At 40.3% G+C, this 13788-nt stretch overlaps 1 protein-coding gene across 1 annotated transcript; it reads left to right on the forward strand.

The window, feature by feature from the left end:
* The first annotated feature begins 5566 nt into the window (after positions 1-5566).
* On the forward strand, positions 5567-7589 carry LOC133916133 (dormancy-associated protein homolog 3-like). Its single transcript, XM_062359658.1, has 3 exons — positions 5567-5780; positions 5886-6080; positions 7298-7589. The coding sequence occupies exons 1-3, from the start codon at positions 5669-5671 to the stop codon at positions 7387-7389; spliced, it is 399 nt and encodes a 132-aa protein (XP_062215642.1). The 5' UTR covers positions 5567-5668; the 3' UTR covers positions 7390-7589.
* The last annotated feature ends 6199 nt before the right edge of the window (positions 7590-13788 follow it).

Raw genomic sequence — 13788 nt, forward strand, 5'->3', positions numbered from 1 at the left:
TAGCAAGAGTGAGTACATAAGGTACTCAGCAAGTTTTACCTTAAGGGGCCATTAAATGCATATAGGTAGATCAATGATAAGGCTGTAGAGTCTTTAGGTTTTGCAGAAAGCTAAATTTTGATGTAAGGTTCAATTTGTAACGACTATCTTAAAAGTATTTTGAGGATAACACATAAGTCGAGCTTATGGGGGTCGTCGGTCCTGAGGGAGATACTTTCATCCTACTAGTTCCTACACTTCTTTTGTCGGTGGACACACAATCTAGGATATTCAAGGCACATAGCCAACCCTTTTTGAAAACACGAGCACACTGCCCACTCACACGCCAAGGAGGTACTTACGCTGAAAAGCTAATCATTGTGACCGAACCATAGCATGTCCTTGACCGAGGACATGACTATCCGAATAGGTTTAACACTCTGCAGAGATTGTACACTTTACCCACAAGATATGCACAGATTCTAACCTTAGCAACTGGTGAAACTGTCATAACGAGACGCAACGACCTCACAACGTAGTTACAATATCCACCCATGGGACACCAAGATACCAGAGGCCTTAGAAGATCCACGAGAAAGACCACTTAGCAATCCCAAGGCTCTGACATAGCTTAACAATATCACCAACCGGACCTTGGGCTACGTACTACCCAAGTCTTCTCCTGGTTCCTATTGCCACTACCGGCCTCCGAGTGGGTACCGAACTAAGTTAGAGGGGTTGGGTCAAGTCCTGCCCATTTAGGTCATGTGGTTGTACGACTGAATGCTAGGTAGGATGTTACAGCAAACCGGTCCTTATACGACCGAGGCAAGTGTCTCCCAGTAAGAACACCACAAAGTCGAACCTTGCTCCAAGGTAGTTCCCACCTTTGTAGGGTACCTTACTCACCCCCGCTAACAACACATTAGAGTTCTCCAGGAACACAAATCTCATATGCACACACACCAAGCACACAACACTTCACATTTTTGAAAATGCATGATTAACTTATGTACATATCCTGGTTCTTTCTTTTGAGCAAAGTAATCCTAAGCATGCTAGTAAATAAGCATTCATCCAAATAATCATTATAGTTGATGTTGGGGACCTTCTAGGGTTTTAATAGAATAAAGATAACAATATCAAGGCATAGCATAAACAAGCTAGGTCATAACTATATTAGCATATTCTTTAAAATTACAGTCATTAACCTAAGCGTGCATATCCCTATAATTTGAACAATGACTCTACGGGTTGTATTTGAAAACATAGGATCAACATGATCAACGGTGTAAGACTTGCCTTCGTTGAAGTCCTCGTACGCTCCTTCTTCAAACTCCGGATCCTCTGGGTCTTCCTCGAACGTGCCTTCCTCTAACAAACGCAACATACGACAAAAGTGTACACATAAACAATCAATCAAATGATTATATTAAAAACCAATTAAATTACAAAAATTATGGAATTGACATGATTGGATAGATCTCGAATTTAGATGAATATCGGTAGAAGAATCGTCGAAAACGGAGTTAGGACGGAGGAGAAACGGGTTTCGGAAGTTTTACTAGGAGAGAAAATCAGGAAAAAGGAAAATGAGATAATATTATTGGAATATTCCAGTTTTGGAATCGGCTCGGCTCGGGGTCGACTCGGCTCAGTGGCTTGACTGGGCCCACCTGTCAGTGAGGGAGAGAGGTGGTATTGTGTGGATAGGGGGAAAATAAGTGGCACTATTCATATTTATAGGAGGGGAGACGGCGGCTGCACGGGGTGCGAGATGAGGCGAGGCACAGGGCACGAGGGGGCGACACGGGGCGCGAGGTTTGCTTGCGACGCACGGCGACAGGACGGCGCAGCACAAAGCAAGAGCGGCACCGGGTCACGCGGAGAGAGAAGGAGAGTGAGAGGGATATTATTATTATTTTATTTTTTTAACCCTTATGAGAGAACTCGGGTGTGATATTTATAGTACAATTTGATCCGTGAATTATGATAATTAACTTTTATATTGTAACCGTTTATTTTTACTTTTTCTTTTAAGCTAGAATTCATAATCAAAATAAAAAATAAATGTGGTCTAACACGACTTACAAGAAACTACATAACTTAACTGTACAAAAATAATGTCCAGCTGGAAGATCACTTCCACATTGGTCGAGCTCCTTTTGTCTGATTTTTTTTTTTCACGAACATGTAAAAGCTTTGTGCCTCTATTTTCATAGAGAGAATACAAAGAAGCATCAAGTTTGCTATGTTTGTTGGTAGTACTGATAATTTGGTACGGTAAAATAAGGCTAGGCACCAAAGTAGTGGTGATGGATTTTCTGCCCATGGAGGAACGACAAAAAAAAAAAAAAAAATGGTGGTGGATTTTCTATTGCTCCATTGCGCAATAAGAAAAAGGGCGTACATTTGTGTTGCCCATTGCCGCAAGTGGGTGGAAAGGCTTTTCCTTGTTTTTTTCTTTTGAAGCAAACGCTTTCCTTGTTTGCAAGTTGCAACGAAGCGACCGCAGGCGTAAGGGTGTATCGCCGCGATATCTTCCGTCTGTGGCACGACAAACGGACTCGCTCGACCGAACCAGCAAGCTGGACTGGGAACGGTGGAGCTGACCGCTTCGGCCGATGGCATCAATCCCCACCTCAATCGTCCAACCAAGCTCTTTGTACAGTCTGCTTCTTGTGAGCCGTGCGCGCGGTGTGGTTATAGAGAGCAGGATCCGTCATGGAATTTTTAGATTCTAGGTCTTTTCAAAACTTTTTTACACATGAATATACGGGAAACAATATTAAAAATAGACTTTTTTACAATATCATACTTATTAGCACCGTTGTTGTTTAATAGCACGATGATCTTGTAAGCATAACATAGAAGATTATACGTGACAGTGATCATGACGTTAATTGTTATAGCACTGTAGTTAAATATTATAGAGTCCTGCAAAAGAATCTACTTTCTAAAATAATTTTTATAAGAATCTATTTATAAAATATGTTTTTAAAAAGAGTCGAAATATAAAAATTCCACCGTCAAACACTCGGATCGCATCAGATTCAAGGTATACCCCTGAGCACGACTCCCTCACAGCCCCGATCTCTCTGCCTCGTGCGTCCTGTATGCAAGTCGTTCATGATTCCATCCATCCACCCCGTAGGGGTGCCGGTCACCCAGTGCCATTGGTAGTACGTACCTCATCTACAGACTACAGGTACATTGTCCGTATTTCTAAGCATCAGTTATGACCATCTGCGGAGTACAAGTGCTGGTAGTAAAATAGGTGAACCCTCGTTCTCGCGTCAAAGTTTTTTTAAACCCTCAACACTAAGTATAAGTTGGAGTATTTAAATGCATACATGCTCAAACACACACCATATTTTACATATACATACTCACATATTCTAAAGCACACGTTAGACTTATGATATATACACACGTAGTAAAGAAATTCACGAAACCTCAAACCCTATAAACAACGAGCATATTATTCTTCTATTATAATTCATAAATACACGAGACTATCTAGAGGAATAAAAGTTACTATACCGAGAATCCAACTTCCTACTAGGATTAAAGTTACCGACCAGAGCTCGGTTACCAAGCTCTGGCGGTAACCGAAAATTCGCGATAACCGCGGTTACCGGTCAAAATTTTAAAAAAATTCAGAGAAAATTTATTTGGCAAAATTTGAAAATTGGAAAAAAAATCGCGATTTTAGCCGTTCGGTAACCCGTTGGTTTGGACCGGTTACCGAGCGGTTTTGCGATTTATCGAGCGTCGAATTTTCCGCATTATCAGTAACCGCTCGGTTTTCTCGATTTATCGAGAGGGTTTCTCGATTTTCAGTGAAGTTAAAAAAACCCAAAAATTATCTCAATCTTCTAAAATCAATAACTAATTCATCTGAGCTTCAAATCAAGTGAAACAAATTTTGTTGGTTTCCTTGTGACATGATCTACATGATAAAAGTATTTATACTCATAAAAAAGTTCAAAATTTTCTGTGAGAAATTGTATTTTTTAAATCAAGTTAAATGCATAGTTTACTCTTTGCTAATCCAAAAATCATGAAACTAATTTTTTTAATCTTCTTACATGATCCTATGTCTTTTAAAAATACATGAACTCATGAATTAGTTATTGTAACATGCATAATTGTGTAAATGTGTTACGACTAGATTAATTCATAACTGACCCATCACACCTTAAAAATTAGTAAAACCACTTTTATTAGCTTATTTATACTATGATTTACGTAGAAAAAATAATAGTAGATATGAAAAAGTTAATTACAGTGTTGTTTCTTAACATATTCACTTTATGCTTGTGAACTTTGTAAAAATCATAGAGAAATTAATAAAACTCTAAATAAAGTCAAATCAATTTTAAAGATTATCTTAAAATAAGTTTTACACAAGAAAAATATGTGTTTGCATGTTACACTTTTCCTTAACATGAGTTAATAACTGAGCCGCACGCTTCAAATTTTTTTATTTTTTTAAACTTCCTCCCTATAGAATATGATGCAAACGACATTATTTTTGAAATAAAATTTCACAGAAGGTCTTAGAATTGTGTCTATTTTTTTTTAAATTTTTTTTCCAAATTTTTTAAATTCAAATTCGGTTACCATTTAAAACCGGACCGGATCGGATCGAGAAGTTCGGTAACCGTGATTTTTAGACGGTCACCGTTGTATTTGTGAACCGTGCTTCCTACCGGTTGCTTCTCACTAGCGAGCACCATCGCACTAGTATCGCGTTCGCGTTCTCGCGTGTTGGTTCCACGGCAAGTCTGCCGATCATAGTGCCACCAACGCACGAACCTATGCCCCATGCATTATGGCCGTTTTTTAATCGGTGTTGCACCATGCAATATATGTCCCGTGCATTAGGGCTTTGTTTTGAGCCAAACCGTTCGTACGTTTTACTGCTCACGCAGAATATAACTACGTGCCACTAATAACATCACTATTCACGCGCCGTATACCTGTGCTTTGAACGGTTTTGACTGAACCGTGGTTGAGCAGGCATGCACAGGCACGGCCCACATGGCAGAAGCTACGTCGAGCCCTCTCAAAGCGTTTATTGTGCGTCCGATCATCCAAGATTTCCTTAGTAGATGAGTTTCCTTAGTAGATGAGAGGGATTCTGGTTCTCTTCTGTACTTTAATATTTTTTTACTGTTTCTGTTATAAATAGATTTTTAAAGTTATTCTCTCTATAATAAAATTCTTTTTTTGTTTTTATTTTTTTTAAAATAAATTATTAAAGATAAGAGAAAAGAACAGAAGAATACCGCTCTTCTTCCGGGGATGGGCCGGCGGCGTGCCCGCCCCGAAAATACCCCTCCATTCCACAGGCCGGCAAGTGGGCCACCCCACGTGCCCGCCCCCATCGATCTTATCCACACCCGTGCCGCTCGCGCCACGTCCTCCCTTCCGCCCCGCAACCCGGCACGACTGACGTGCACCCCCGCAATACCTCTGTGGAGCCCACCTACAGCCGTACTATTGACCATGGACCAGGTCTAGGATGTGTGATAACCATCGCAACACCCCACTGCTCTATAAATAAGCCCTGCCCGCTACAATTCTCTCCTCCTCGCTCAGATCCGGAAGACTTGGGTAGTGGGAAGGTTGCTCATCAGATCGGTCTCTCAGTGGCAGTTTGGTGATTACGGCGCGGAGAGCGATGGGCCTCCTCGACAAGCTGTGGGATGACACCGTCGCGGGGCCCCGCCCGGACACCGGCCTCGGCCGCCTACGCAAGCAGGCCGCGCGCCCCGCCGCCGTCAAGATCAATGGTGAGTTGGATGATTGCCGCTGGAAAATTACACCTATACCCCTCGCAGCAGTTCACCGTGTTTCCCTACGATCTGACTCGGTTTTGGATTGCGTTGATCGTGTAGATCCGGCCGGGGACGGGGCGGCGTTCGTTCCACCGTTGCCGGCGTCCGGCAGCGAGGAGACGCCGGTCAAGGTGACGCGCAGCATCATGATCAAGCGGCCCCCAGGGTGCCCGGCGTCGCCGAGGAGCGCGGCCAGCACGCCGCCGGCCTCGCCGTTAGGGTCCACGCCGCCCATCTCGCCGTTCGCCGGCGCCGGTGAGTGCCCCGAGAGTCCGCACTCCCCTATGCATTAACTAGGTTTTTTCCCGGTAGGAGCAGGTTTTTTCCTGGTAGGGGCAGTTTGGTCATTTTGAGGGCGCGTACCCGTGACTTATTGGAAACGTCGTGACCAGCTTTCGCTTGCGTGGTTTTGTCGCCCAGTTCGGAAGCGTCTAGATGGGGCGTACTGGGCGGGGGCGTTTTGGACATTGCATCCCAGTGGGTGCTCTTATCTCTCGGGTCGCTATCCTGGATTCGTGGCTGGATATTATCGTATTGATTATTTGATAAGTTATCATTTGTGTCCTGAAACGCAGCAACTTTCGGGTAAACATAACAACTGTCATAGCTGTTGCCGTGGGGTAGACTTCAAAGGGAATACGGGGTTTCCTTCTGTTATTTAACCAATGATAGGTTTGGTCTGTACTATTACGTATGGACCTGCTTTATCTAGTATATACAGGATTGATATTAATTCATTCTATACATGAGAAGTTGTCTTTCTGGTCTTGGCATAATTTAAGCCGCCAGTAGATGTTTTGTTAATGATTTTAGAGCTGAAGACTTAATGTCATGTCTAGAAGGTAGCCACCATTTCAAAAGGGGTCGCGAATTAGTTAGCGAGTCACAAAAGAACATTTTCTTCACAAACCTGTCATCAAACCCTGGTATCCAAATGACTACTGAAGCTGATATTTTGATATGGATTTATGTCTTCTTTTGCAGTTATTCTACCTTAAACATAATAATTTATTGAGGTGCCTTCTTCTGTAAATTAGTACTATAAATTAAACAGTGGATGGGTGTCTAGATCCATCACACAAAGAAGGATGCTTGTAATCGTTTCAGTGTATTTATTCCAGTTTTAAAATGCACAACCGCATTTTGGTTTGGCAAATTCTTATTTGGAATTATATTTTCCTTTGTTGATGTTGCTATTTTTATCCACACTATGGAATAGCAAGCAGTGAGTAGATCACATCTATTAATGTGAGTAACATGGACCTTCAGTAATATTATATTTTCCCTTGTTGATGTTGCTATTTTTATCCACTCTTTGGAACAGCGAGCACTGACCTTATCACATGTATTAACGCGAATGACATGTATGTCCAGTTTGTATTGGTAGATTTGTAATATTTCGGAATGCTATCAGTATCATCTTTTGCATTCTGTTCATTATCTTCCCTAACCTTGAGGACTGAATTCACCAGGTGGTCGCTTCAGAAGGAAATCATCTTCGGATGCATACGAGAGGGCAACACCACCGGGGACAACCAGCCACCCTCCTCCCTTCGAAGTGTGAGCCCGCGACATGCGCACACTCCTTTTTGCACCTTGGCCAACAGCATCTACTTCACAAGGTTGAGATGGAGGAGAGAAGACATATCAAGAGGGAAATGGACAAAGTCAAGGGATATCTTACCGTACCTCTACTGTGATATAATGTAGATGCCGCTATTTGTAGTGTTTTCTATCTACTATGTGGAGTCTATCTACTATGTGGAGGGCTGGAGGCATGTATGGTCTCTGTAGAAGGTGTTGAATCTGTTGGTGTTGTGCTGTCTCAGTAGGCTCCTATGTGCGTAGGGCAGCTCCGGGCTGCTGGAGCTTTGCTGCAGCCCGCAGCTCGTCGCGTCGGGTTTGCGTTTACCTCTGCTGCTGTGTCAAATGGATGGTGTATGTAGGATGGGATTATGCTTGTAATGTTAGCAAGGTTTGACTACATGTACTTTTGGTTGATGTATTGTATCTAGTAGCTGAATGGTGTTGCTTGAACTTGTCTGCAATGCTGTGTTGGATGCTCGAATCCTACCGTGTACTGGTCTTGTTTGTGCAGTTTCCACCATCTCTCACTGGATGCGTTGATAATTGGCTGGAAACGCTTGGTTAACAGCAGAGTGATGGACAAATGTCTGCTGGTTTCCCCGGTTGGAATGTGATGGTTGTGATTCCAGCGACCGCTGAAGGAGCAGCCTTCTTTAAAAAAAAGGACAGGATTGATTGATAAAATAGATAACATACCTAACATATATTATAAAAATAGATAATATATTATTGTATTTATAAATATAATATGTGTATTGATATTTTATTTATTGAAAGTTTTGGGTACACGGTACATAAAAAAGCATCCGAGTGTTTTTGGCTGCTCATATGTCAAATACGATGTATAATGCAGTATTCGATATATGAGGTGTTGAAAATATCGTAGCCTGAGTGTTGCTTTGTGTATTGTTCACGTGGAGTTTTTGGTGGTGCGTGCTCCGACTGCTTTTGTTATCATGTGTCACGTGATATTACTTTTCCCGCTATAAAATAAGAGTTATCTTGAGCTAAGGAGTATCAGCCTAAGGAAAAGTGGAGCAGCATCTGAGGAGAGGGGGAACAACAAGAGAGGAGCAACACGAGAAGCAGCAGCGTGAGTTGAACACTTCAAGAGCGCTCCCTTTAGTTATAGTAAGTATTTAGATTACATATTTAATTAATACTTAGATTCGTAGTAGTAATTGTAAATAGATTGTTTAATCTGTTCAATTATATTTGTTTAATCATATTAAGTTAATAAATTAGAGTATTTAGATTATTCGTTTAGTTTGATTATATGAATTTGATTAATCAATGTATTTAGATTATTTACTTAGTTTAATAATATAAATTTTATTAATCAGTATAAGTAGATTATTTTCTGTGTATAATTGTATGAATATCATTAATCAGTATAATTAGAGCATTTATGTAATTTAATCAGAGTTATTAGAGTTAAGGATCAATCAAATTAATTAGTTTAATTCAACTAATTTGATTAATTAGCTTAATCACTTAGGTTAAATATTGATTAATCGAATTATTTAAATAGGGTACTGCAAATTTATTTAATGGTTGTAAATAATTATGATACGTAACTTTAAATATTAATTATGATTTTTAATAACTATTTATTATTTATTAATTATTCTAGGATTCCTATTGTTTAATATTTATGTAATAGTTATTCAATAAATATTTATTATTACTTTTAATGTTTATTAAATATTTAATCACAATAGTTGTATATTAATACTTAGTTAATGCTTATTAAATATTTCAATTCATTTTTAAATATTAATTATTTCATTTGAATTCAATATTGATGACTTAATTAGTATTGTTAATTTCTTAAATATTTAACATTGTTAAGTGTTGTACTATTTAATTTACATTGTTAATTTACTTATTATTTATCGTGAGGCGTAATTAATTATATATCGCACATACATCTAAGTAGTTATTTTATTACATATACGTTTACCAGATACAATATGACTATCTATATTTATTATGGAGAATGTCTAGCTGTTTTATACAGGAGACTCGTAACAATTCATAACTACCAGCATATAGAGAGTCCGGTTGAGCTATCTATTGACATATATGGTCTGAAATAATATGTTATGAGCCTTTTGTGTGTGAATCAGCAGTCCCGTACTGTTGTCGTAGAGGGTGTGCGGCCACCGCTTGTTCCAAATAGCTTGATTGTTATCCATATGTTATTCGAGATGAGAATGGACAACGATGGGCTTTGTACTCACACAAGGCATTAGAGGAGAACTTTGAAATGGGGTGTAGATAAATATAATGCCACGACTAGTGCAAGCTGATATAGTGACCAGTGTGGAAGGATCACGCTAGCAGGTGATGCATGAAGAGGAGTGAGGGAATGTTGGGGAGGACAGTTTCGGTACGAAGGAAGCTAGAGTGGACCCTTTGAGGTAGATGCATGATGCATGGATGATGAAACCGGTGGTAGCAGGGATGAAGAATGTGAGAAACCGTCTAAACAGTATTTCAATTAGTCATTAAGTCGATCATTTCCTTAATCATGACTCTCATGACTAATCGGAATACCATCCCGATAGTCCCAGCACGTGTTTTATGCCCATGATCGGAACACATGTATTTCCAACGTTTAACGTCACAACATAGCTTAATAAAGAGCGAGTAATTAACATTAGATTATAAGTTCTTAAGTATTTACCAAGTTATTATAATTTACAGCAAAAGAGAGCTAAGAGGAGATAAAAACCGACTCAACTCCTAACCAACAAAAAAACTACGCAGCAGAAGACTAAAGACTATATAAAAAAAGGATAGAGTCATATGCCCTTAGACTCCATCACAAAAGTACGACCTCCGAGTAGCTATCTACTCATGCCCGCCACTACCCTCGACAGACATGAAGTAACCAAAGACCAACTCCTCCTTGCCGGTAGCACCTGAAATAGCAGCATGAGTATGAACGTACTCGCAAGACTTAATTCATAATAGACACTTATAAATAGCTCAACTCTAAGGATTATGTATTTGGATGTTAATAAGGATGTGGCCATATGATTAAGTAAATTTCATATGCGAAAGCAAATTTAACATACACATATGTCAGCATCTACACCTGACCAAAGTAACATACTAGACCGTAAACATCAACAGAACATAATGTAAAAGGAACCATATGACTAAAATCTGTAAAGCACATCTCAAACCATCAACCACATCAATCCACACTCGTAACTCTATGACTACTACAAATGGACAAAAGCATGCTCATGACCGAGAGTGTGGTATTTTGAATTGTTTTATACAGGGGAGTACCTATTTACTCACACAACTTGAAGATTATTTGGCTTGCGTGACCACACAAGTCTACACAAAAGGTACTCATGTCAACCTTTCCCAAATAAGCCCAACCGTTTGGACATGTGCCTCGGTATGCGAGGATCATCTAGAACTACTCCCTGAGCAAACTAGATACCCCTTCCAAGTATATTATGCTGACAACACTTGAGACTAGCACGCCAAAGATCATAGCTATATAAGGTATTCGGTTCATCCGTCCCATATACAGATACGTGGTAAGTACGGATAAGTGCTAGAGCCAACTGCAATAACAGACGGTGCTTAATCGATTCAAGTGGGCCTATAGCTTCTGAGACTCCCTTCTCGAGCTATCCCTATTGCTTGCCCGGACCTCGTACCATCCTCACGATCTCATACTTCCCATCATCCTCCATCATTATTATTTTTTGAAATATAGTGAGCCATCGCTCAACTTCTACCGACGACCTACGCCGACCTAAGCATAACACATTCATTTATGTTAGATCATTACCTGACATGAACCACCTAGGTTACCAAGGATCAAGCGATAAACAGTGTCAAGGAAGGGCAATGCAACAAATAGGATCTACCCATATCAACCCGACACTTGACTTATTTACATGCAACATACATAAAGCATAACTTATCAATTTACATGATAGATGATCCAAAGTAATGGGATGAAAATGCTTAGATTCTTGCCTTATTGCTCAGGTGACTGTCTAATGCTACCCGCGCAACACTCGCAGAAATCGGGGAGATTGCCATCGTCTTCAACCGCGCCTGCGTCACGTGCCGGTTCTTCACTCACTAAAGAAGAACAAATGAAATGAGTATGAATAAAGTGCAATAATATATGCTACAATATGCAAAAAAATATGCTAAAAGTGTAAGACATGTGAAGAATTAACAAACTTTGTGATCTAACAACGTCAGAAAATTACAAGAGACCGGAGACTCTGGGCACTTCTTCGGACTCTTCGGGTTGTAGAGTCTCCAGATAATTATTTGAACTCTCCGAATTGCGGAGTCTCTAGATAATTCTCCGGACCCTCCGAATTTTCCGAAGTCTCCACATAATTCTGCGGACTCTCTGGGTTTTTGGATTTTCTCTATGATATCCGAACTCTCCGAATTTTTATTCGAACTCTCTAGAGTTCTGCAGAATAATTGTTCGCGATGATTTGTCGATTTAATCGACTTACATGTTGAAATCTAAACCACATAAATATGCAATGGCACTAATACATTAGTTCTAAACCTAATACACTCACTCTACACCCTCGATTTATTAGCTATCTTATCCAAATCTTCTTTCCATCTCTAATGCCTGAAGAACACGACATTGTTTTGCTAATCTTCCATTGCTATCCACAAATTCAACCAAAACCAAGCTAAAACTTGCGATGCTATCATAGAAACCCTAGCGTACTTACCCAAGGTCCTTTGCCAAGGCTTGATGACGTCGATTTGGGGAAGAACCAAAGGAGAACACTTGGAGAAGGGAGAGCAAACTTGTTGAAAGTTGCATAACAACAAGGGTGACAAATTTGATTGCAATCCTCCAAACCTTTATGCATGTCAGTAAGAATTAGATAGATGGAGAGCTAGATAGGTGTGGAATGTCATAGAGTGATATGCAAACCTCATTTCTTGCTCCTTCAGTGAGATTTTTGTGAAAGAACGGAGAGAAACGGAGAGAGTGCTTGAGAGGAGAGAAGAGACCAGCAACTCTTGCTGCTGTCTTGGGTGTGGGGGACGGAGAGGAGAGTGAGTGAGGGAGAGAGAGGGAGGTGGGGCTGCTGATGAGGGAAAAGGAGGGGGTGGGCCAGCCCAAGGTGGGTCCTACTTGTAAGTGAAGCAAGCCTATTTCAGCTAAAACTCATTTCTATTCCTTCTCTCCCCTTAAATCCACGAAAGGTATTCTGGTGCTCCGAAAAATCTAAGAATTTTTGTGTAGCGATCTTGAAATGAGATGAACCCATTTTAAATGGTTTCAACCGCAAGGCCTATGCGAGACTTAACTAAAATAAAACTATGAAGTTGGTATTTTCATCACACTTCGCAAACGTTAAATCGCCAAAAGAATTTTTTTAATAAGCATTCAACAATTAAACATAATGCTCATAATGCATGTTTATGCTTAATGACATGATTAAGGAATTGGGACATGACAAAGAAGCCGCTAACAATGATGACCCGGTGTCGGTGATCCAGTACTTTTGTGATGCTGGGCTGCTGGATTGTGCCCTCATTGTGTATAACACTTTATCTATATGGGGATACCAGAATAGCGACATCTAGATCAGACAATAGTTTCGTAACATAGAGGAGGTCATCCGCTTTATTAGTAACTATGTTGTAATCACAAGAAGGGATCACAAGTACGTCTGGTCTAACCCTACAAAGTATGAGATCAGGTGTATCAAGCATCCAATTTTTCTTACTTCGTACGAGCACATAAGCCGAAATATAAGAATTATTTTATAATAAGTAGATACACCCCACATAGATGTAGCGAAGAGGCTACTAGGAATGTGAGCCATGCTGTTGATACGAGTTTCCTAGCCTAACTCCTCATCACCGTTGTTGGCACAAACATATGTTTGTCATCAAAATTGATTATGGAGGAGGTGCAAACTAAAACGAGTGTTCTGATCAATTACAACACCACGTGGTGAGCAAAGCAGATGACGTTGAAGATGCTGTTTGGAAGCTTTGAAGAGTCTTACAACTATACTCCAAGGCTACTACAGAAGATTGTCATGTTGAATCTAGAGACTCGATGGGCCATGGCGAATGAGTTGATCAAGCTAGATGATAGGTCATACAACAGCACTAGCTGATACCTTATTAGGTTATTCTGGTCCTTTGGACAATGCATCGAAGCTTTCAAACATTGCAGGCCGGTTGCATACGCGGATGCCACATTTCTGAGCGCCAAGTACCATGGTACCCTTATGACAATGATTGAGGCCATGATAGGAGGACTTGCCCGACTCGATAGTAAACTATTAGACCACTATCGTACTCTATTGTATTAGAGTTGTTGCAATTTAGTTTGTTT

Source organism: Phragmites australis, chromosome 4 (genome assembly GCF_958298935.1).
Source record: "Phragmites australis chromosome 4, lpPhrAust1.1, whole genome shotgun sequence".
Taxonomy (NCBI): domain Eukaryota; kingdom Viridiplantae; phylum Streptophyta; class Magnoliopsida; order Poales; family Poaceae; genus Phragmites; species Phragmites australis.